Source organism: Lineus longissimus, chromosome 1 (assembly GCF_910592395.1).
Source record: "Lineus longissimus chromosome 1, tnLinLong1.2, whole genome shotgun sequence".
Classification (NCBI taxonomy): Eukaryota; Metazoa; Nemertea; class Pilidiophora; order Heteronemertea; family Lineidae; genus Lineus; species Lineus longissimus.
The window spans coordinates 7,436,554-7,460,848 of record NC_088308.1 but is presented as its reverse complement, the minus strand read 5'-3'; the positions used below and the strand labels follow the sequence as shown (position 1 = coordinate 7,460,848).

At 41.3% G+C, this 24,295-nt stretch overlaps 1 protein-coding gene across 6 annotated transcripts in view; it reads left to right on the top strand.

Annotated features, from left to right (window-relative positions):
* LOC135487480 (probable vesicular acetylcholine transporter-B) overlaps nucleotides 1-24,295 on the top strand; it is a 119,315-nt gene that overhangs the window by 30,900 nt on the left and 64,120 nt on the right. For 3 of the 6 annotated variants that reach the window (XM_064771212.1, XM_064771176.1, XM_064771192.1), the window contains exon 2: nucleotides 4,871-4,976. Coding sequence is in view for 1 of the 6 variants with exons in the window: in XM_064771221.1 (XP_064627291.1) it covers nucleotides 16,828-18,576 (1,749 nt within the window). In the remaining 5 variants the exon portion in view is untranslated. Of the gene's footprint in view, nucleotides 1-4,511; nucleotides 4,572-4,870; nucleotides 4,977-16,223; nucleotides 22,350-24,295 lie in introns of those variants that run through there. The other 3 variants (XM_064771185.1, XM_064771221.1, XM_064771202.1) reach the window with 3 other exon arrangements.

Sequence of the window (24,295 nt, the reverse complement as noted above, 5' to 3'; positions counted from 1 at the left end):
TGAGGCTAAGGCCTAGCGACCCGTCATGAAATGCGTTTCATGGGGGTCGGTAATATCAAGCTTTGATTAGCCTCGCCCTCAACTTGTAAATCGTTATCCGTGCGTGTTGCTGTTGAACCAAACTATTGAGACCTGTCAATTTAATAAAAACTTCACTGAATTATTGAAGATTATTAAGCTATACGTCATTATGTTAAGATCCAAGAGGGTTCAGTACAAATCGCCTTGAGTGGAACGTGCGGCGGTAGAACTGCTCACGCCAGTCTGTAATGAGTAGGACTAGCCACACCATAGGTTAGAGGGGGCAATTATTCTACATTGATTCATTATCCGCGCGGACAAGGTCTCAATTATATCGGATCGTTTGCCGACAACCAGGGGAAGTAAAGTCAATATTACAAACACGCAAACCAATACCATTGTCGATGTAGTAGTCGCTTGGGTTCTGTGTAGATGGCAGTCATTATTTGTGAGCTAGGGCTTCATCAGTGGCTTCTTAGTTTATGTTGCAATGGTAGGATCCGATATGCCCTGGCAAAGGTAGGCGCCTGTCGTGCGAGAAGAAAGGGAGAATAAAATTCACTCGCAATTTTTCTTTTCTTCGGGAAGCTGATCGAATCAGTCCTATGAACGAACTTCCCATGCTATTTTGAGCTGAGATCTTGCGAGTAAGATGTCACTAGTGTATACGAAGTATTATATTGACTAGATTTTCGCCGGACATATATTTCGTACTTTCCGCTGTGTGAACTGCACATGATAAATTTCCATTTCAGCTAACTTGATAAGGACATAAAAAAAGTTTGAAATTCATACTTTTTTATTGTCCTTATCAATACCCTCAGAAAAGTCTAACCCCTCCGGGAAGTAAATGTTAAAAAAATCCGCATATTTTACCGTATTACACGCTGCAAAGAGCAAGACGACGAGTTTCATAATAGACACTGCTGAACTTTTTTTCCATGAGAAATCGATTTCACCCTTAAATTTGTCACTCAGTCGCTTTCTGTAAAAAATGAATTTTATATCGGAACCCTTTCCTTTCTCGTCATTCTCTGCCGAGAAAAATACGAAGTTGCGTGCAGTTGCCCACTCTAGTCAACAGCAATACGAGCGTGTAGACTGTAGTTGCGTGCGTTGTGATAATTTCTATTACTTGCTATTATTTCTATTTTTGCTATTCGAAAGTTGGTAAAATTTTCCCGATTTTTATTTCGGCCGATTTTTGAAATTTTTGTCGGTTGTGCCAATTAAAAGTTCACTCGCGAATTAGGGTTATTTTGTGAAATCTGCGAAAATGTCCGGAGTTTACTGTTAATAGATTGACTGATACGTTAAGCACTACCAAGTCTGCCGTGACAGAGACAAAGCTATAGGCAATTAAAGTGATCTCCTCTAATGCTGATCTGAATCATGGCACATCCCGGCGCCACCAGCCCATCCTCCCCTCGCTCCATCTCCCAACCATGCCTAATGAAAACTTGTCTCCAATGTTGCAGAACCTGACTTTGGTATCATTAATCAGTCAATGTTGTTCATTTGCATCTGACCGGGCTCCGGATGATTGGGTAAGTTAAACAAACCGAGATGGGCAAGATTGACCATGTAAATAATGCCGCGAATGCGAAGATGGAGAGGGCGCTGGTTGGGCTGGTTGGTTGAGTAAGGGGAGACTTTAGGATTGAGTGTGGGAGAGCAAAAGATTGAAGTCTTTGGTAAAAGTATCTGAGGGGAGTTTGGATAGAGTATAGGCAAGAATAGATAAAGAATGAAATATTGGGAAAATAAGGGGAGTTTGGATTGAGTATGGGACAACGAATGAAATCTTTGGAGAAGGAAACAAAATTGACAATGCAGAAGGAGAAATTCATTGATGCACCGGGAAGGGTGATTTTGTGAGAATTTTGTGGCGGATTTACACGTCGAAATCACATCTGTAGTGAAGATACCATGACGGCGGGGGGAGGGGGCGGCAACGAGAACGGAAAAATACAAAAACCGCACGTAGATTACGCTGTGAGCAGAGGATGGGAGGCACATGGGTTCAGATTGAAGAGAGATTTTAATGCCCCGACTTCAAGTCGAAAGATTTTTTCACACCCCGTGCAGCGCGTGCGATATTTGTTCAGGAATTATGCCATCTGCTTAGCCTCTCCAGTCGAATGCTTCAGCCTGAAGTGTTGGGAGATGAAAAGCTACTTCATATTGCTACATTCCGTCGCTGGGTGATGAGGAAAATAGCATTGGAAACTGGATCAAAATTCATTATCCCAATTTCTGTTACAAATGCTGCAAGGATGACTGTCTATGGTTCATCAGCTTGTACATGAGAATATGAAATATATGAAATCAACTGGATGCACAGCGGCATTCCTTGATGATGAAAAAGCACCATCATAACCTGAATCCGATCAAACCTGTCTTTCAATTAGCGAGGGTTTCTTCGGTTACATCCTTGAGCTTCTGTTATAGGTAACATGGTGAGAACCGCTTCATGATAAATGTATCCCGTATTGGCCGATACTCAAGTTGATATTGAACTTTTATCCAAATAGCAAAATTAATCTAATGCTAAAAATTACTGCTGAGTTTCTATCCTTCCATAGCATGCCATTGGATCGCTCCTGAAATCTACGCACACAGATATTTGATCGAGTGTATTTTTGAAACCAAACAAAGACCTGCTGTGGGCGGATGAAAGTTTTGAAACAAAGCTGCATGTACAAAAAAAGGCGAACAGTGATGAGAAGAACACAATGGTGCATGCATTGTTGTTTTTGCGCTTACCCAAAAGAGTCATTATTCATCCTGAATATCTCACCATTGCCATGTACCCAACGTCGCCAATCCAATTGCGTCCGATCATATGTTCAAATTACTCTCGGGCCCCTATTTGCCCTGCTCACAATCGGTACAACACCGGAGACTTATTACGGGACTTGCCCGTTGATATAATGTACCATTCTCATGCGCAGTGCTCCGCCCGCTGGGAGGTAGTAATCAGTAGAATTCTGGCTGAATCTCTTTGCAAGCCGTGCACGATCTATAGCTTGTTAACAGAAGTGGGGAGGAGTTTGGAAGCAATCATTTAAATGTGATGCAATACACTTGGCTGATGCATTATACTCCATGCGAGTCCACTGTGTACCGAGCTCTTTTTGATGCAGGGTATTTCAACATCCACTGTACACAGCGGCAGCATTATAATGTGCATTTATTCACCCTAGATAACGAAGGACGTAACCATTGGAGTGTTCTTGCTGTCTATATAGCGGGGTGCTTGGGACGCGCTTGTCCATAGTCACCATGGTAGACTCTACCACGATACGAACGAGAGAAATATGTTTGGGACTGACACGCGGCTTAAGATGGAAACACACTAAGAAAAACGACGATCACTGTGCCAGTGACAAACCCGTATTCGTACTCAATCCTGACATTGTAGTTTTTGAATCATTCGCTGAATCTTCACGATCAACAATACATATAAATGTGTGTGGTAAGGTTAATTCCTGTTTACGTTAAGTACATGGAATATTCTTCTAAGTTCCTCATTGTACCTTCGGGAAATAATACAGTATTTGCGTTTACATTTCTCGGTGTGTTATATGTCATCGTCCTTAAAATCAAGTACTGCCTCCCCCAAGGAAGCGAATTTTAATTTTTTTATTTCATCGATCATTCTTTTAGTAAAGATTGCAAACACACCAAGTAGCCCTGGCTTAAAACTGTCCCCAGAAGCAATGTACTATTTACGCTGACGTTCCATTTACTCACGGTCTCCCCATCTCGTCACATTGTCGTTTTTATACCGAACATGAAGACGGGTAAACAACAATTTTTACCGGCAGTGCTTCGAGTTCAACCGCTGGAAACAATCCGACCCTGGGAACCATACAATGTATATACTATACATTTCTGCCATTAATGATATTGGAAGCTTACTTGTATGGGCACTAAAATGGAGTTTTATATCATTATTTTTCAAAACATGGACAATCCTGGTCAACGTGGCTTATCCCCCTTTATACTGAGTAAAATGTACATGTATATCACGTTGCAGAGAATTATGATTACGGTTTTCACCATGTCTTCTTCTAATATTGAGATATTTCAACGAGTGTAGGTGTGTATTTTTCATTGACCATGTCTGTACTTGAAGCACTTATTGCAGCTTTTTGCTGGGAATTCATGAAAAGTAAGCTACTTCCCGCGAAATGAAACCAATCAACATCTGGCGGAGATCACCGTCATTCATGCATTGTGTTCCGGAGCCAATCACTTGCGGTTCTTTCTACCAGGTCCTCAGCGGCAATTGTCGTGGCCTTTATAAGAAAGCTCTCATCCCCAGCTTCGGAAAATGACACCGCAATCTTGGCTGTATAACAATAAGCTATAGACCAGACACAAGAAAGAACGTAGCGCTATATCACAATACGCTCTCCATCCGGACAGACCATAGAGTCATCGCCTCATCGGATCAAGAAGCGAGCAAGAGATAAATATTCCTATTACAAGTGATCTCATCAGCAAGAACACCCTGGGGACATCCAATGGATTAAACGCGAGAGGTGATAAAACTCAATTGCCTCGTCTCTTTATCAACTCACTTCACATCACGGCCCATGAAATTCTCCCCAACAATTTGATTTTCTCGGCCGTTGATTGCGCGTAAGAGTCTCAGCGAACGTGAGTCAGTGAAACTATTAAAGTCAATTCCTCTTGAGGATTCCTGCTCTATCACGTCAGTAAATATTTAAATTGGAGTGGTGAATCTTATCATTGTTTGTAGGTTCCTGTCTCTCATTAGAATGAGCACATGTTCTTATGCTCTTATGCTCTTATGTTATTTCTATTTTTTCTTCATCAGGAAGCCGTTGGAACGGAGGATACACGAGTTGGGATTAACTTCAGTAAACTCGGACTAGTAGATGATGTGACTGTCTCGCAAGAGGAGGTGGGAGACACTTAAAAAGGTGAGTATCTTGTGGTATTTGGTTCTTGGTGCTAGATAAAGGTAATACTCATATCTAGGCCTAAGAACAAGGTAAAAGTTCTCGATCAATCAGAAGAACAAAAGATCTGCGGATTTCAGTCGAGGGCGCCAGGGACGTCATTTGCCTCCACTAGAACACACTGAATTATGTTCTCCTTGTTTAACTTTATTTCTGTTTTAGTTTAGTTAACTTTATTATTATTATACTTAATTATTGATAACCACATAAGATTCACTTTCGATGGGTCCCGTATTTAAACAAATTTAAAAAATGTCAAATTCAATTTCAATTTCACTTTCATGAACTTTCAAAAATGTTTTGGTCTGCGGTTCATTCGTTATACACACCGGCCCTACTTTTTCCACCCAAAATTGTTCACACACCATGTTTTGTTATTTTCTCGCATCATAGACGTTATTAGGAGTCAATTACTTGTGTTACTTGCGGAGTCGATTACTTAAAATATATATGGCCTCCGATCGCGACCAACCTCATTCTCAAAAATGAAACACGTAGCTTACAACTTTATATCACGCTTTAGACCATTTACAAAAACAGCTAAGTTATAAATATTCTTTATGTAATGAATCACAAAGCTTTGTAAGATGTCACAGCTGTGTCATCAAGCGTTCCTCTTAGATGAGAAGACGCTGGACGCTGCAGGGCGTCTCTCAGGCGTCCCTCTTTGATCCACTAACTGCTACATCAGGCGCGGACTCCCACTGATGCTGTAATGGATACCAGACTCATCTATGGTGTCCAGCATCAGTCACAATCATCCTGTCACAATCAGTCATCTAAATGAGAGTCTGAGACAATTCACTAGGTTCCCCGCCAATTCTTCCAAAACGAGGCCATTCGAAAGGAAATGTCGTTTTCTCGCCAATTCTTCCTCAGCAAGGCCACTCACAATAAAATGTCGCTTTCTCATAAGAAAGTATTGATGTTTCCTGATTCCTGGTTGTGTGCATGGTCTATTAGGTAGTTTCAAGAATACGTGATGACAGCTACAAAAAGCTCAACACAATAGACTGCATTGTTGTTAACCATGCAATTTACGAGAACACGCGATGACAGCTACAAAAAGCTCAACACAATAGACTACTTTGTTGTTATCCGTGCCATTTACGAAAACACGCGATGACAGCTACAAAACGCTCAACACAATAGACTGCATTGTTGTTAACCATGCAATTTACGAGAACACGCGATGACAGCTACAAAAAGCTCAACACAATAGACTACTTTGTTGTTAACTATGCAATTTACGAGAACACGCGATGACAGCTACAAAACGCTCAACACAATAGACTGCATTGTTGTTAACCATGCAATTTACGAGAACACGCGATGACAGCTACAAAAAGCTCAACACAATAGACTACTTTGTTGTTATCCGTGCCATTTACGAAAACACGCGATGACAGCTACAAAACGCTCAACACAATAGACTGCATTGTTGTTAACCATGCAATTTACGAGAACACGCGATGACAGCTACAAAACGCTCAACACAATAGACTACTTTGTTGTTATCCGTGCCATTTACGAAAACACGCGATGACAGCTACAAAAAGCTCAACACAATAGACTGCATTGTTGTTAACTATGTCATTTACGAGAACACGTGAAAACGAGCTGCACCACAACGAACTGTTTTGTTAACCGCACCATTAACAAATCCCAGTATTATATTAATTGAGTTTCCTCTAAGACCGCGGCATCAACCACCTCCCATGACAGATGTCTTAGGATTAGTCATCGTTAAGGCGAGGTGATTGGCTTGCTGTCAACGGTCAGCAAGGAACACGGCAAAGTGGCGTGGTCGGCGAGGAGATGCAGAATAACGTTCATTTCGTGCTGTTTCGTATCGTTTCATACATGTATGTATGTCACAACAACCGATTCCGGCGTGGGGTAACAGAGGAATGACCGAACTGGAGTCAAATCGTGTCCGAGACTTGTTTAAGGGTTGACCATGGGTGCCACGACCATTTTGGGCCCGAACTTAAAATCCTAAAGCAGTAAGAACTTCTTCAAAATGTAATGAATGGCCTCTTAAAACCTGTGAGGCTGTTTTCTGGAAAGGTTCACCGACTCCCACCCTTGAAATTTGCATTAGAGTTCGAATTGCTTTAGGATTTGAAGTTCTAGCCAAAATTCTACTTCTAAATTCTACTCTTCTCTTTCTGCAACTGGTCAGCCCTAGTTGGGTTTTACGTTATGTGTATGGACTGGTATATACCTCAACGAACTATTCGGGAGACAATCCCTCACCCTGGCGCAATTTTTGAAGCTGCTGGTCATATTACCCTCCCATCCCTTTTTTCTCAGTTTACAGCTTTTTTGCGCCACTTTGCATGTGCCATCATGGTTGGATAACCAAACACAAGACCTTATATAGGCTTTCACCGAGTAATCATGGTTATCGTAACCAAACTATAGCCCGCATTCAAGTGTTGCATGGCGATAAAATGGAGTTTGATGAAATTTAAGAAGTGCTCTCTTCACCCTGGGGTGAAGCGGCTTAGTCATGTATGACGCCAGGTTGAAGATGAGCTTCGGTTTACGTGTCCCGCAATATGAATACCAATACAACAATGTTTCCATGGGAATAGAATTGGTTTAAAATATCTTTCCGTTATTTAAAGCTCGACACATGACTGTCTTTGTGAAGTGCATATAAAACACAACACTACTGTTAAAATCTCTTGCACGGCCAATTCTAAGTACAGTAGCCTAATTTCGCGGTTAGAACTCGACAACCTTGACTGCGGTATTGCAATGAACTGAACAGACAATAGTACTTTAAGAGGGGAAAAGCTCTCTTTGAAATAGTGTATCTGTACCAAAGACGTGCCCTTGGGATGTATATGATTATTCTTTATCAATAAAAAAACTAGTCTAACAAAAGGCGATTTCAACAACAACATGTCATATAAGGACCTCAGTCAAAACAAACGTACTCCTCAAAGCCTTGACATCGGATCTCTTCCCGGCCTTAGACTTTGCTATCCACGGATCAGACAATAATCCGGACCATTTGAACCCTCGATTTGATCCGTCGCCTTTGATGAATGATATATGGAAGAGTCACTTGTCCCCATGAGACATCCCTGGTGTTGGAGGCAGACCCTAGAACGCATTACTCAACCTGCTGTCAGCCATTTCTGACAATAGCGGAAGTACCGCCATGATAGCTGCGCAGGAGCGACAATGGTTCTTGAGATAAGAAATGAACATCGGAAGGCTTGGCAAATGGTTTCATTGTGCTATTCATGGCCTGTCGTTCTGATTGTCCCATTCATGGGTGTCGATCTAACTGCGGCCATTATATGGATTGGCGCGGGATCTTCGAGATGAGATGATTCCGATGTTTTTCCTGATGATGGGGCCAACTGCTGCATATAAATCAGGGAATAAGAAACTGTAAGTGGTGTGGGGCGAGTTATAAGAACTGTTTGGCAAGCGACCAGCTATCAAAAAGAACTACTTTTGCTAACATGGTTAATCACCCTTAACATCGTTGAAAAAGATGCCGGTATCTGGGCACCCGGCGTTTGGCCCAATAACTCGTTTGGCCTGATATTTCATACATGTGTGGTATGCTCAATACGAGTTCAATATAAGTTTTTCAATTCATTCATTCATTTAGAGAGAAACTGACACTAACTCTTTCTGCAGAAACTTTAAAAATGTCTCTTTTTCCATCATTTAAGAGAGAGCGCTTTGGAACATTATATCCTCAGTGGGAAAGGCGCCATGTAAATGTTTATTTCATTCATCCATTTCCCGGCCTGCGCCTGTAACCAAAATCCGTGCTTGTGTCAACAGTAGTTTTTGTGCACATCATTTTCTAAAGGCATTAACCCGTTCATTGCGTCAAAACACGAAAAAAAAACCAATTACTTTTTTCATTCTCCATGACGTTTACTCATCCACACTAAAAGATCACGATTGCTGTAACCTTTTCAAATCAGTAATGGCCACATCAATTATGCAATATAAACCCTACTCCGGCGATGCCAGGTAGGAAAAAGCAACTTTCCGCGGGATTTAATAATGAAGGTGAATGGTCAATGGCCGCAGAATGTCAATATTGTGCCAGACATTTTCAGCAGTTGGTTTTGATTTGCTGACGGAATTGTTTCTGGTTAGATGAGGTCACCCTGCGATGGGTGGAATGTGTGATTGAAGGTTAATAGAAATTGGCCAGAACCCGGCTTTGTCAGAGGCGACAGGGATACGTTGTACGTTATACATTTTATATTTCCGCTGCACATGCAGACCGCTCAAAAGAGATTCTCTTTGGATATACAATATGTGGGTACAACAAATCAAATGGCCTAGAGAAACTTAAATAAAAGCCAATATCCAATAAAAGCTGATATCCGTACAGCTGTACTGTCATACATAATACCGGTAAGTAATACCAACAAAACTCTCTCCGTAACAGATCCCTTAAGTTTTTGGTGTGATAAAAAATGATTGTTGCGCTTTTTCTTTTGATACACCCTGTAAATTAACAGGAGTTCGCCCGAGACAAGTCTTTTATTGTTTGTTGGCAATTATCGGAAATGACCACAAGTAGATCACAAGAGCAAAAAATCAAGTCACAGCTTTTTCCTGGTGATGCATGACATTGCATTGCGGTAGGTGCAGAAAACAGGAAGTCACCGTGAATCACGCCGCAATAAATCTCCTAAATTGGAGAAAGGAAAGTGCGCCCTGCCGATTCTCGTGAAATTATTGGCTGCCTCCCGGCTTTCGTGCGGGGCCCGGTGATAATGAATAGTAATTAGCAAATTTTATGGATGTCATTAAAGGTCGAGGAAGTGTTTGTCACGATTTGAATGAATGCTCTTTTGTTTTTTGGCAGCCTCGATACAGGTGCCTTAGAAGCTTGATTACGGACCGCAGTAAAGTCAGCCATAAATTCTGATTCGCGACCTGGTTGTATCTTTTTGAAGCTACCGTCCACTTTCGGGCAGTGTGAGCCAGAATTGCGGGCAAATGAGGATAAGAGGTGGCTGAACCTTTCAGGTTTCATAGTATACAATGCATTTATTGGTACATTACAATGCTGGTAATGCATTATTGCATTATGCACTAGGATTCATCATTTGGTAGGGTGATGTCAGGAGTGGCGTCTTTATCACAGACACTGATATCAATATGGCCTTCCTGGAAGCAAAATATTTACCCTCAGGCGACTGATCTGATGTGGTTGTATTCATCAAGGTTCAAAGTCCGTGGCCGGAAGTGTCTCCGCCTTTTTGGCGCTTTCGACAGGGGTAGAGGACATTGGTTTAAGTCGATATTTTGACAATGACAAAGTGGCTCCCAATGCATGAATGACGGATCTATACATGTAAGTCTATAGGTACCCGGCCGACTATTATTATGTCGATGGCCACATCTCACATTTAGCAGAATTAACTTGTTATGAACGAAAATTCTACTTAACTTACTTTTCAACGGATTCATGTGACACGAAACCTTGATTAGTCATTTTCAAAATGACGGAACGTCTTGGCTTTTAGGCTACTTAAAAAAACCTTGGGAAGTGAAATGTTCCTGGTGTCTCAGGGAATTTGAGATCCAGCAAAGAAATAACTCAGAGCTGGGGATATTCTTTTGCAGGAAACAAGCCGCGCCGTTGTCGAGAGAGACACGTTTCTAACCAAATAAGTCCCCGCGAAAGAATGCCTGGCTGTGAGTAACCTGATAGAACAGAAAGTGGCATCCGTTATGGCGTCAAATCTCTAAAAAAAAACAACTCCCGAGAACTTCTACTTCAATAGTCGTCTGCCGCCTACTCGTGCGATGCTATTACCCTCGCGTAGCATCCATTCAGAAAACCTGAGACATCACACGAGCTAAACCCGAAACCACCATTGTTATTGCCTGCAGTTACCAAACAATATAAAAATCCATCTGAAGCGTCTTTTCAAACATACATTTTTTTGCTACATTGAAGTACTAACTGTTATTGCTGTGTGAATATTATTTTGCTACATCAGAGCCTCTGGGAGGCTCGGGAAAGAATTCGATCTGTGGAATTCGCTGCTTGCGTGAACATCGCGAACGTACATCATGTACAGGCTAACCTACTTTATCGACTGTAATGTTTCTGTACATTCTAGGATTTGTATTCGAACATTTGTTTTTTAATCACATATCACATGTATTCTGATTGAATCTCGATATGCTTAATCTCGAAAACCGATTTAATAATGTCGTATTTCACAGTGCACCCATGTACAGTCCAGTCTGTGCTTCCAATTCTTTGTTAATTGGGAACTGAGGGCCACGATGGGGGTAACTAAAACTGGTATTATTTGGTCAAAGTGCACAGCCAATATCTGGTGACCATCGTGTGCCATAGGTGATATTTAGCTAATGCCTCACTTAATACACGGGAGTTTTGAGATAGTTCATGAGTCTTGATGTTACGCTACGCTTAGTTATAAGAGTGTCGAAACGGGGGGGGGGGGGGTTCAAAATGGTAGTTGCATTACAATACAGTCGTTGCTACCTCTCAGTCATCAGGCCGTCTTTTGGCGACCCCTGTAGGACAAATAGTGCATTTTCTGTTAGCCCACTCCCACTAATCATGGTGATTTTCTCTTGAACAACCTGATCCGTAGAATCAGAGGAATATCTGACAAAGATGCTGACGGCTATGATAGAAGATGGCCAATAATACTGCCATCCACATGACATGCAACCTCAGCCACCAGTGATAATCCTTTTGTAAGCAAATATCGCGTTATCCCCTTACAAAAACGAAAGCCTAGATGTTCAATTGCATCTAGGCACATGGCCTGGGAGATGATCGTTGATCTGCAGACATCTATTCTGGTAGTTTGCGGGATCTTGTACCAGAACACCGCCTGTTCCTCTTTGGGTGCAATTTCTGCACTCCCATCATTATGGTATGGTCGCTTGGGGTCATGATCTGGGCTCAACCATACATATGACCATTTTGACCCCAGCTCCCGCCTATAGTCCCCCTTTCAGCTAAAAATATGTTGTCTTGTTTGTAGGCAGTTGGTTTGATCAAGGAGGAAAGGTCTTTGAACTTTTTTGATAAAGCTGGCGTTGTTTGATCCTTCATCTATTAACTTTTCTGACAGCGTTCGTCCTCATTAAAATCTCTTGTTGGTTGTTCAGAAATAATTATGCGAGACAGTGTTTGATATAATCAGCCTGTTGTCACTACCAAGGACAAGAGAAAGACGATTCATCCGAAAGATGCCAGTGTCATCAAGCTTTTCGTGCTGATAACGAGGCATGTCATGCTCTCGTCAGCCATTATATTACATGTAGAATGTCACCTTCGCACAGCATGGTTTTGGGCGAAGCCAGAGCGCGTTGTTGCTTTCAACTGTTGGTGTGATAGTTTCCGGCAACATCCCGAAAAAGCTATTGGTGAATTATTGCCGTGGTATATTCTTTTGAGAGGTCTTTTTTACATTTGGCATTATTAGCATCATCAGAAAAGAACAGTTCACAAAAGTCCCCATTTCGCAGTTATGAGGGAATACTTCATGGTTTTTGGCATCGTCCCGAGGGCTAATCGTGATATATAGTGTACAACCACAATATATTCTCTTGACCTTTCACATCATAATGAAAACCATCAGAAATGAACACAGAAAAGTCACCATCTTATTCTTGGATGGTGAACAATACACTCCGGCTATAAATTCTCATGGTGCGCAGCCTAATGAGCCGGAGAATAAATCAGACGTCTTGCCACCAAGGGAGGCAAATTGCCCGGATTAAATTGGGCCCATTTCTTCCATTTTGAAAGCAAATGAGCGAGTTGGCGCCCCTGAGGGAGGGAGGAATCAGTCATATGATGGGCTGTTTGCTAGCTGGCTGGAGGCGGCCACGAGATGTATACAGCCGTCGTGTGAGGTAACAAGCTTGTGTAACAAGGATTCAGCCGCGTCTAGGCTGCGGGCGAGATTATAATGACATCTCTTGTGTCATTTTGTACGACAAGCGCAGACATGGTTTAGTTTGTTTTGAAGCTCGTCTATTGCATCAGTCCGTCATGTATTGTTGCATACTCTGGTGTATCCCCCTACTTACAGACTTAAGTTGACGGAGAGAAGACACGGAAAAGAATAGATCGTGTGTGTTCTCGGTGCACAAGCTCAGTGGCATGGTGCTAATTCGGGTAGTAACAGGACCAAGAAATGATCTTATTACTGTTGTTTGTAGCGCTATTTTGACTACAGTACACCACTTTTGATTTGAGAAAATAGGTGATAATCAACCAGTTCATCATGCATTGAAACAGAGCCTCTTCCGAACTGTGCATATCAAACTATCCAACCACTAGAGCTCCCATCCCCATTTCACAATCGTATCCCATGTTGTCCTGAACAGAGCATAGTCTCCAGTTATCCCGCCGCTAAAACCCGTTTCGACTTGTCCCATCCCCATCCCGCGTTAGCTGCCGCATAATCAGATTCCGTGCCACTCAACACACTTATCTGAATGAATAATCAATTGTCCGCCTATTGCTTTTAATTTCTTGGATTATGTTTGTACTGGAACGGGAGCATTATTTGCTTTAAGAAGCAATTTGCCCTGACGCATCTGGGGCCGTCTAATTCACTTGGCCAATTTCTTGACAGCCCTTCTGACTAGAGTCATTTTCAAAGGTGGGGAAGGCGCCTGCGGACAACAGAGGCAATTGGGATTTTTCCTCCGCGCAGTGACAGTGCGCGTCGTTAAACCATTCTGCCATTTCAACGCATACACGTAATAGTTCTCTTCCACTGAAATCTAAAATATCTTCATTTTTCTCCTGGAGGAATGTCATAAAGTGCTCTGTCAAGGATGCAGAGAATAATCCATTAAATTTCCATTAAGTCCTTTGTCTATCCCGATAATCTGCCTATGAATTTCTATAGCACGTAATGATTGCCATCTCATTAGTTTCCATGTATTATTCAATTACCACATCATTGAGTCTAATCCATAGCTTTATTGATTTCCTTTGTTTGAACAGTCGACAAAGAATATTGTCATCGGTGGTATCCGAGAGGAGGCTCTCATCGTGGTTGTGCAGCGGCATCAATAAGGCATCCGATGAATCTGCACCATGTCGGTGGCCGGTGTAGCAGTCGAAAACGTCCAACTGGAAAAGTGTCCGACCCTATTGTATTCTGACAGATTATTGTCATATAGTTCCATAGAGACAATGACCGTCAATTCCTCATCACTGTCTAAAAGTGCATAATAGAAGTATTTGTTCGCCGGACATTCTATCCTCGATTCCAAACGTTTACGCCGGCAATAATGAGAACCACGCAGCTAGGGAAAATGAATGTTCCCTGTTAGAGCCATTCGCAGATATATCAGTGGCTGCACTGACGCCACTCAACACTTTTCATTTGTCCAACTCAGGTCTGTCGTTTACTGTGGGGGGTTGTGACAGGGAAACAAAATACAAGGCACAGGTGACAATAATTTTTGAAGAAAAGGTAGGTTTGATCTAGATTAGCAAGATATACATATATTGGTACGATTACAAGCTTGCTAACTGTTTTGGTGACACTTTAGATGTTAGTGATACTTCGTTCTAAATATAGTTTCACAAAGTACATGTATCAATGTGTATAGAACGCCTGAATCGGCAATTGATCTTTAGCCTGTTATGTAACTCGAATCATAATCAGTATCTATAACTATCCGATTCTTCGAGCCATTGATCCACCTTTTTATCCGCTTTGTTTCATCATCATTGATACATACAGAATTACTGAAGAAATCTATAAGAACACCACTATTGATTCAACAAATCACGTGCGTCATTCATGTCCGCCATCTTCGTTTCCGTGAATGGTGGGTGTATGAAAATAGGGCCCGGATTTCTTTGAATCCGGAACAACACGCGCGTAGGCGAAATACGAATAACTTCAGACGGCTGAAATGTATTGTATTGTAGTCAACTTGTATTTTTCATTTCATTATCAGACAAAAAAATTTTGTCAAAAGCTTTAAGCTTTATTAGTAAGGAACATGCACACAATAATACTCCGAATGTCATGTAATTTCAAAATGGCCAGTGTACATTTTTACGAATGATAAAAGGTCACTGGACCAGAAAACTGTTGAGTATAAGCTAATTTTTGTAACCAGCGCTTTTCTTGATGAAACCAACGACATTATTGTGTTGTTATCACACATTATGTGTAGAATATTACACATGATACAGCGTGAATTCCGTTTCATCTTCGATAAGGGGATTGTTCCCTTTCATATAATGATACCGAAAGGTCAACCGTAAAGGTCAGGATGACATTCTGGCATTGGTTTACTGCATACTACGTGATTAACCCCTGAGATTCAATCATTTATTGTGATTCTATAATACAACATGACACTCCTTGCAAACTAAGCCTAGCGTCACTTTCATTTGTCCGAACATTGGCTTTGAAATGTTGTAATGTAAACCTCCCTCAAATGTAAAACAAAGCCCAATGGCAGCAACTTCACTCGATTGCACACCAATTAAATTTCCTCAAATGTTTGATCTTGAAACCCTTCATGATATGCACCAAGAAATGGAGTTACTGTTTACCTCCAAATTTAACGCCTCTGCCATTTTGGGCGATTCGCTAAATTCTCTAAAAATAAACTTTTCATGGTATATTTTCCTACTAGTTTTTTCTTGGCGGTTTCTGTTTTCGCAAATCTAGTGATAGGCGAATTCTGTGAATAGTATATCTATTGTTTACAGTACATGTATATAGAGTTTGTGGCTTTCTACATGATTGTATGTACGGGGTATAATCATTCCTGATGTAGCACCAGCAAACTCCTTGCAAAAGGAAAAAAATATTAACAAACTGCGAAGTACTAACTTATTTATGTAGCCCCGGAACAGACTGGTATATAATGAATCACCACATCACTAGTGTATCATTCTTCTCCAATAATCCACTACAGTCTCGAGGTGTTGTCAAGTTACAAAGGGAAAGTGGAGTATGCCAAGGGCTCCTCCGTTTAGCCAATACTAAGCGACGTACACGCTCCCCACCAGCGACAACTGGCAAATCAATAGCTGCTACCATCACAGCTAGCTCTCTCCCGAGCTAGCTCTTTAATATTGATAGACTAGAATCGACAACTTCTAACTTCTTGTCGTCGGGGATAGTGTTAGCTTGGAACATCGTAAAGAGTCTCTTTCTGTCTTTCTAGGCTTCTCCTCTGTTTCTCGCCCCAACACCCTTCTCTAGGCAAACTCACTCTGATTCACGTGACCGCAACTTGAGGAGTAATGGCGACTATTTCTTCTGCTCTTTAAGGGGACCGACACCGACTGCGCATGTGCAAGTTGCAAAAGAGGCTGTGTATGCTGAACACTAGGAGGCGGTGATGTGAACTTTTGCAATTGGTCGACGCTGGATATTCGCTGGGAAAAGTGGAAAAAACTACAGATTTTCTAAGGTAAATATACCTTTCTCGAATTGAATGGAAATTTCAGCATGTGAATGACATTACTAGCTTCTGGCTGTGGATTATGCTTTCAAACTGAGCGGACTAACTTTCTGCAAATACTTTACTAACTTTGTGTCTCCGCGAGTGACGAATCGGAGTAACCCGGAGATCGGTTTCATCATACTGTGTGATTCATAAATTCGATTACTGATTCTGGAAGTGAGTTTCACGAGACGCAGGAAAAGCATGTTATAACCCAGGTAGGGTCTTGTAAACATTTTCAACTTCACGCTGTAGTCATCATCTCTTGGCTGACCTAAACTAGCATTCCTTCTTTCCATTTGGTGCGAACGTAACCGCAAACATGCCTGTCATTCCGATCATCAACAAAGACCTTTCTGTGGTTGCAAAGCAACTTAACGACAAAATCCACGAGCACAAAACTCAGCGAAAACTAGTGTTAATAACAGTATGCATCGCCCTCCTTTTGGATAACATGTTGTACATGGTCATCGTACCAATCATTCCGGATTACTTACGGAGTATCAATGCTTGGGGTGAACCGACATATTTCTTAGTTGGTGGATACAACTATTCTATATCAGTCAATGGGACGGACGCTGATGGTAACCGGTCTTATACACCAGTTTATAACTACTCCGCGCCGAAACGGACACTTGATGAGAGAATATATGACTCTGAGGACACTGCAGTAGGAGTGTTGTTTGCTTCAAAAGCTATTGTTCAGTTGCTGTTCAACCCCCTCTCTGGTACTCTTATCGATAGGTACGGTTATGATCTACCCATGATGTTTGGCTTATCCGTCATATTTCTCTCTACGGCTTTCTTCGCTTTCGGTGAGAGCTATGCAGTGCTATTTGTCGCCAGGAGTTTACAGGGCTTGGGGTCAGCATTCGCCGACACGTCAGGACTTGCCATGATCGCGGACAGATTTACAGAAGAAACCGAAAGAAGTACTGCTCTCGGTATTGCCCTGGCTTTCATATCATTCGGGTGCTTGGTCGCACCGCCGTTCGGAGGTGTGCTGTATCAATTCGCCGGTAAACAAGTCCCATTCCTGTTCCTCGCAACAATCGCTCTATTTGACGGTTTCATTCTGTTAGCGGTGATGAAACCTGTCCGGCAAATGAGGGCGGAATTCTCAAAGGAAATGCCCAAAGGAACCCCGATCCACAAACTGATCATTGACCCTTACATAGCATGCTGCGCTGGAGCCCTTGTCATGGCAAATGTGTCCCTAGCGTTCCTCGAACCTACTATTGCGATTTGGATGAGAGAGACAATGGACGCTAGCGAATGGGAGATGGGGATGATCTGGCTACCGGCTTTCTTTCCCCACATCCTCGGCGTTTACTTAACTGTCAAAATGGCCAAGAAATACCCACAATACCAATGGGCAATGGCTGCTGGAGGTCTCGCCCTCGAGGGCGTGTGTTGTCTAATAGTACCGTTCTGCAAGTCATTTGCTGTACTCATGCTACCTATTTGTGGTATCTGCTACGGTATTGCTCTTGTAGATACTGCAATATTACCAACATTAGGTTACCTCGTGGACGTCAGACACGTCTCCATTTACGGCAGTGTATACGCTATTGCTGATATCAGTTATTCCCTAGCCTATGCCTTTGGTCCCATTGTAGCCGCCTCTATTGTACATAGTATAGGCTTCATGTGGCTAAATATAGGAATATTTCTCAGCAATATCATGTACGCGCCAATGCTTATTTTCCTGCGACATATCTATGACTATAAACCGTTCGAAAATGAAAGTAGCGTTCTCGTTGACGATCCACCGCATCAGAAATATAAAACATATCAGATGAATGACATTGCCAGTACAGATCCGAAGGAGGTTGGCGAAATGAAGAACCACCTGGAGTACTCTCTCACTCCTGACCAGAAGGGGAATGCGGAGATAGTGAACCCACTCTATGAACCAGGTCACACGGAACAAAAGACCGTGAATAACATGAACGCGACCATGCCCAATTCTAATCATAATTCGCATCAGAGGATGAAGACGAGATCGCAGAAAGACTCGCCGTATGCTGACACTACTAACATTCTAGAGTCATCTGATTCGGACTACTGACAGTGAAAGAAACGGTTGAAAATGTCATCGCTCAACAGACTGTATGCCCGAGTGATTGCAGGTGATTCATCACGCTACTTCGTGATGGGTTTCCTGGGATGCTAGGCATTGCAGGTGGGTAAGGGCTGGTTGTGACCATGGTCGAATCAAACGTCTTCAAATACAACGCTGAGACGTGCGGTGTTGGGGTTGTCCCAGTTCATGAATGAGACAACTGGCATGGCAGTGGACGTTAATAATACTACATGTATTGCAGGGCAGTTATTTGATCTTTTTCCACCAGATGATATGACTGTTAAGGTTTGACCCTGGCGTTTTTGACGAACAGATTAGTTTTGTTTCGAAATTGGCTTTGTAGCTTTTTGTTAACCTTGTACATGTGTATCGAAAATAAGGAAAAGATATTTCTAGATTTATTCCGCATAAACTCGCGGGATTATTTCGTGAGTAGGGAAAAAGACAATTTATTCTGCCCCCCAAAAAAGTCAGGGTTTAATCAATTCCCTATTAGTTGTGTGTTTGTCTTAATAAATGGATGTGCAGAGTTTAGTGTCTCCGAATTAGAAACAAGACATTTATAAAGATTAATACGATGACAAGGGTTGGTTTAGAAAGCATTGCCAGGTGTAAACATTTGAAATGCCCCAGAAAAATAGTTTCCGGGGGACGAATGATTCTATTATACGTGAAGTCATGGTATCTATAGAATCGTATACATCAGTCCCATACAATATTGACGGACACATTTTCCGGACTGGGCATTTTAGGCAGCTACACCGGCATTTGAGTAGTAGGTTTTGTGCAATGCTGAATCACCTCTTCGGCGAGAAGGGAGACAGTGAACATAGCGGGAAAGGGTTTCCTTGACCAACTGTGGTCTAAGTCGAAGGTGCTTATTAAGTAAGTTGATGAAGGGGTGTAATTTCGCTGACTGCCATACATGTATATACAAACACCAGTTTGTGATACGTGGCGATTACTTCCGAACTGCAACATGTAAGACTAACATTGCAACGACAATATGCTGTAGATAATGGGATATAACAATATTATGACAACTCTGAAACTGGTTTAAGAAGGCACGATATGACTTAAATTTATTCCTCAAATTACATAAGGTCTGTAGGCTGTTTGTTGCTAACTAACGTGGTTTTTACCTATCTTGAATACTTGGGTAGTTTTGTAATGCTTAGATAGATAGGTAGTTAAATAGTTAATTGATAGATGCCAACAAATTGAGAGAGTAGATTGATCGGCTGCAAAGACTTGATGGTGTAACTTATCATTTTCATTGGGATGACGAGAACAGTAGAGTTAGAGTCGCTATTCTTCATGTTTGGTTTAGGAGATCGAAGAGTGACCGATATTTGTGTCGGTATCATCAAAAGGTTGTGATAGAAATATAGTTAGTATATCCGAAGCATTGATTTTATCAAGATTGACATGACAAGTTTGTCAGAACTAAGGTGTTATCTATTACATCCTGTCATTTAAAATTGGTCGCTTTTCAGTTGGTCTCCACTTAAAGTGATCTAATCCCAGCATTCTGGTTGCGACTTGTCATCAGAAGATTTCGTATGATTGGAAATTGCACGCAGAGACCACAGAATCTATCAGTGCAAGTTTGACTTATGATCACATGTTCGATCAGAGCAGGAATGTTAAGGAGTGGTTAAGCTACAGGTTCTTCTGGGCCTGTTGGAAGAACAGTATTATGTAGAGGAAGCACTCACAGCTAACAGTAATGTTTTTGTCAGCAGATTTTGCATGGCGGGATAACATCCCTTTAATACCCAAACTTTTGTTGATAGTCCTCCGCTATCACTTACATGTAGATACTTTGACCTGTTAGAACTGATTTTGTTTTGTGATGAATGGTTGAATATAGAAGTAAATGTTACACGCACTAGAGTCAATAGTGACGTTATTTTCTTGTTTTGTTAGTTTCTTTCAGATTCTAGACTGGTTGTGTTTAAAATGTTTGCAAGCTTTATGAAGAAGGCCAAGGAATATCATAACACCTTAAATCTCCATAGATACATGTATTTGATGCCATATGACATTTTTTTCATCAACTACATGTACTACGTTTTCGTTTGAAATCATCAAAAATCTGAAAGCCATTTTCTCGAGAAATGATAATAAGGTGACAGTAGTAATGAGATTTCTGGTAAAAGGTTAACGTTGATATTCTATGGTATCACTTGTCTTTACTTCACATGGCTTTCCTCTGTGATTGTGTTGATACGCCGACCATTCGGATGAATACACGACACAACGTGTGATGCTATTTTGTAAATAATGCGAACCTGGCCTACGTCAAACAAATTATGATGTCAAAGACAGTTCAAAACGGCTGCGTCTGAAGGTGTTAATGAGTTGCATTGTTTATTAGCTGGGGACTGGTTTAGGCTTGACTGAGATGATCACGAAGACTACCAATTACTGAGATTTTCCAAATAAAACTGGTGACTTCTGCATCACTAGGTTCATCTGCGTCAGGATATGCCTGCAGTTATTTTGCTCAATGTTGAATTGAATGCAACTCTTGACAAGAGTACTGTTTAGTTCATTTTGATGCGATACTTGGTAAATCTTTGCCATCGGGTAGATCCAGGTATTTATTAAAGCTTCAAACACACACCGGGCATAATGACAAGTTCAAGGGTAGGTTTCACCTCAAGTACCCTGAAATAATACATATCTTGAATAAACAAAATGTGGTAACATGTTGCTCTTTAAGTTTCATAACTGGAGTTTTTGGCTGATACATGTACTTAATTAGCTCTTCATAACGTATATTTGCCCTTGTCAATTTAAGCCCATCGACCCCCATGAAAGCGGTTTCGAGGGATCGATGTTATCAAGATTTGCCCTGATAACCCTTTGATAAAGCAGTAGAACAATGGGAATTTAGGCCTAGGTGCGAGCGGGCTTTGTTCAAATACAAAAGCCGCTGAATTCTTTTGACTGCGAGGTGAGGGGCAAAACAACGGAATGATGTAGATTGACTATCCTTTGTTAATAATGTGCTGGTGTTGGTAACCTTAACCGGGCAAGGGTGCGGAAATCTTTCCCATGGAGATTGCTGTCAGTGTCAAGTTCAGGTTGCCAACTTTATTGGTGGGTTCCAGTAACCTCTTGACGTTATCTCAATCAAATGGTCTTTATCCGGAATCCAATCTAATGAACATGTCTCATGTTTAACCCCTTGGGGCTCAAGTTAATTAGTGTAGTATATTGTTATACATGTAAATATATATAAAGTGTATATTGGTGCAGTAGAATGGTTTAGTAACGTTCATGATTCATAGTTTTCTGATGTTTTAAAATGAGGTATTGATAAATGTGATACCAACACTGTTGACTAAACGGATGGATGTTTTGTGGTTTGTTTTATTCATAGGATATGATATTTGACAGTTGTCAAAATGGTTGTGTTTTGACAGGTATCCTTGGTGTTTAACTCGAGGAAATGTCCGTGTGTTTACACGATGATATTTTCGTGTTTGCACAAGTTAAATATTTTCGTGTCTTACACGAGGAAATTTTCGTGTTTTGACGCGTGGCAATTTTCGTGTTTTCTTAACTGAGTGAAAATTGTCGTGTTTTTTCACGAGGAAATCTACGTGATTTCACACGTGGAGGTTTTCATTGGAAAATCTTCGGATTTTCACATGAAGATTTCCGATATATGACTCAGCGTAATGATTTCATTCATGATGTACATTGGTGATATACATGAAATAATAATAGAAATGAAATGAATGAAACGCAATGAAGTATAACACATCTTCTTGTTTTTATTATGTTGTCTTTCTGTGTGTGTTATCATGTAACTGTGGCTTATGAATTAATACAAGCCACCGTCGTGCTGACAACCGACATATGGAACATGTCTCGTGGCTTTACAAAGATTCGGAATACAACGCACCGGCTTATCTACAGAAGCCCCCCCCCCCCCGCCCATTCGTAATTCTATGCCATGGCAAAAAGTCACTTCGCTGAAACGGAGTTCAGACGATTGAAGGAATCAATACAAGGGAAAATATGAAATATGAAAATATGAAATATGAAGCATTGTGATGGACAAGTAACATCGATAAGAGATTACGCCGCTACTGGCCCTTGACGCCAATGGCGATCTCGATGGATTGAGCAGCTATTAATAGTTGTGGTTTTTGGAAATAACCAACAGTGCAAATACTTAAAAGCTAAGTTCGTCCAAGTACATTGTTGACGATAAGCCCGCTGGAAATAAGACTGAGGTAAATGGCTCTCCTGCCCCCACACAGCTTATCATCACCAGTAAAAGATATGTCCCAGGGTTAAGATTACTTCAAAAAAACCCTGGGAGTCCTGTAAGGAGTGACATTGGCGTTCTCATTTTCTAGGGAATGAGATTTTTTTGGATACATGCTTGGGAACATAGTCCGAAAGGGAGTATTTTTCTCAGATATTCCAAGAAAGTCAAAAAAGGGTTATACTGCTGTAAGTCTTGGTGAATGTAGCCCGGGAAAGAGAATTTGAATTCGAATTTGAGTTCATTTCTCTAGATGGGAGTCATAAAAAATGAGACTAAAGGCAACTTCACGTATGCCTAGTACCCTTCCTAAGAGAACCATTCTTTCTCTCTCTCCAACTGTAATACAATACTGTAAAGAAGGCATCAGTTTACCTAGCGTCCGAAATTCATCTATCTAGAAAGCTTTAGATGTACATGTAGTTTCTGTCTCCATAATGTGGCCGAGCATCCATGATCTAATTTGACTGAAAGCACAGACATACCGGCAAGAGGAAGGAACATTTACTAGAAAACCTCCGCAGCGGTAATTACATAAAGAGCAGCATGTCATAAATGCTAATGGTATGTTAGTATTAATTAGCTTCTTTGGACGAACGAAAATAGCACAGAAGAAGCGGACATAATCAATTTCATGACTTGCTCGGGTGGATAATATTTAGGGGAGCTAACGGGCGTACCAGAAGCGTGGTTCGGGCATTCAGCGGGATTATACTCGGCGCAGCAAAGCTAGCGGTCGATGGCTGAGTGCTGCCTTGCTTTCATAAATTATTCAACGCTGCTTATAGATGCGTCGAGAGCTAGCGCTGTGCTGGCGTTACGTTTGTGCTCTCCTGACTGACATAGTTTGCAATTTCGGCGCTGTTTCAATGACTTTAAGATGGTTTAAATAATTTGTGATGTACTGATGAATGCATATACAAATTTGTATGCCCCCAATATGTGAATGCGTTTGACTTCCAAATAGTTTCGTGTAGTATAAGGTATATATCATATTGCTGATCAGTCTGAAAAAATGAGTTTTAACCAGATCGACGGAAGGTTAATAACATCACTTTGAGAAGCCATAGATTCAAAACGAAGAATACCAATGCAATCATACATCAAATGCAATTATGTCCTCATTACGACGTATGCTCTTTATTTATAGTAGCTGTAGCGGCGAACGAACTATATGAGATCGTGATTTCAGAAACCAGCCCCAGGTAATAACTTCCTCTCATCATAACGCCTTTGACCGCGGGCTATAGGGCAGTATCTCCAGTCATCCTTCAAATGACGTGATACGTTTCGCATCATGCAATCGCGGGTATTACATGGAAAAACATTATGCATGTCGGCAAAAGGAAATCAATAGAACAAATAGAAAATTACTGCCATGTTTTTGAAAGAAGCAGAACATGCTATTTCTGGCGG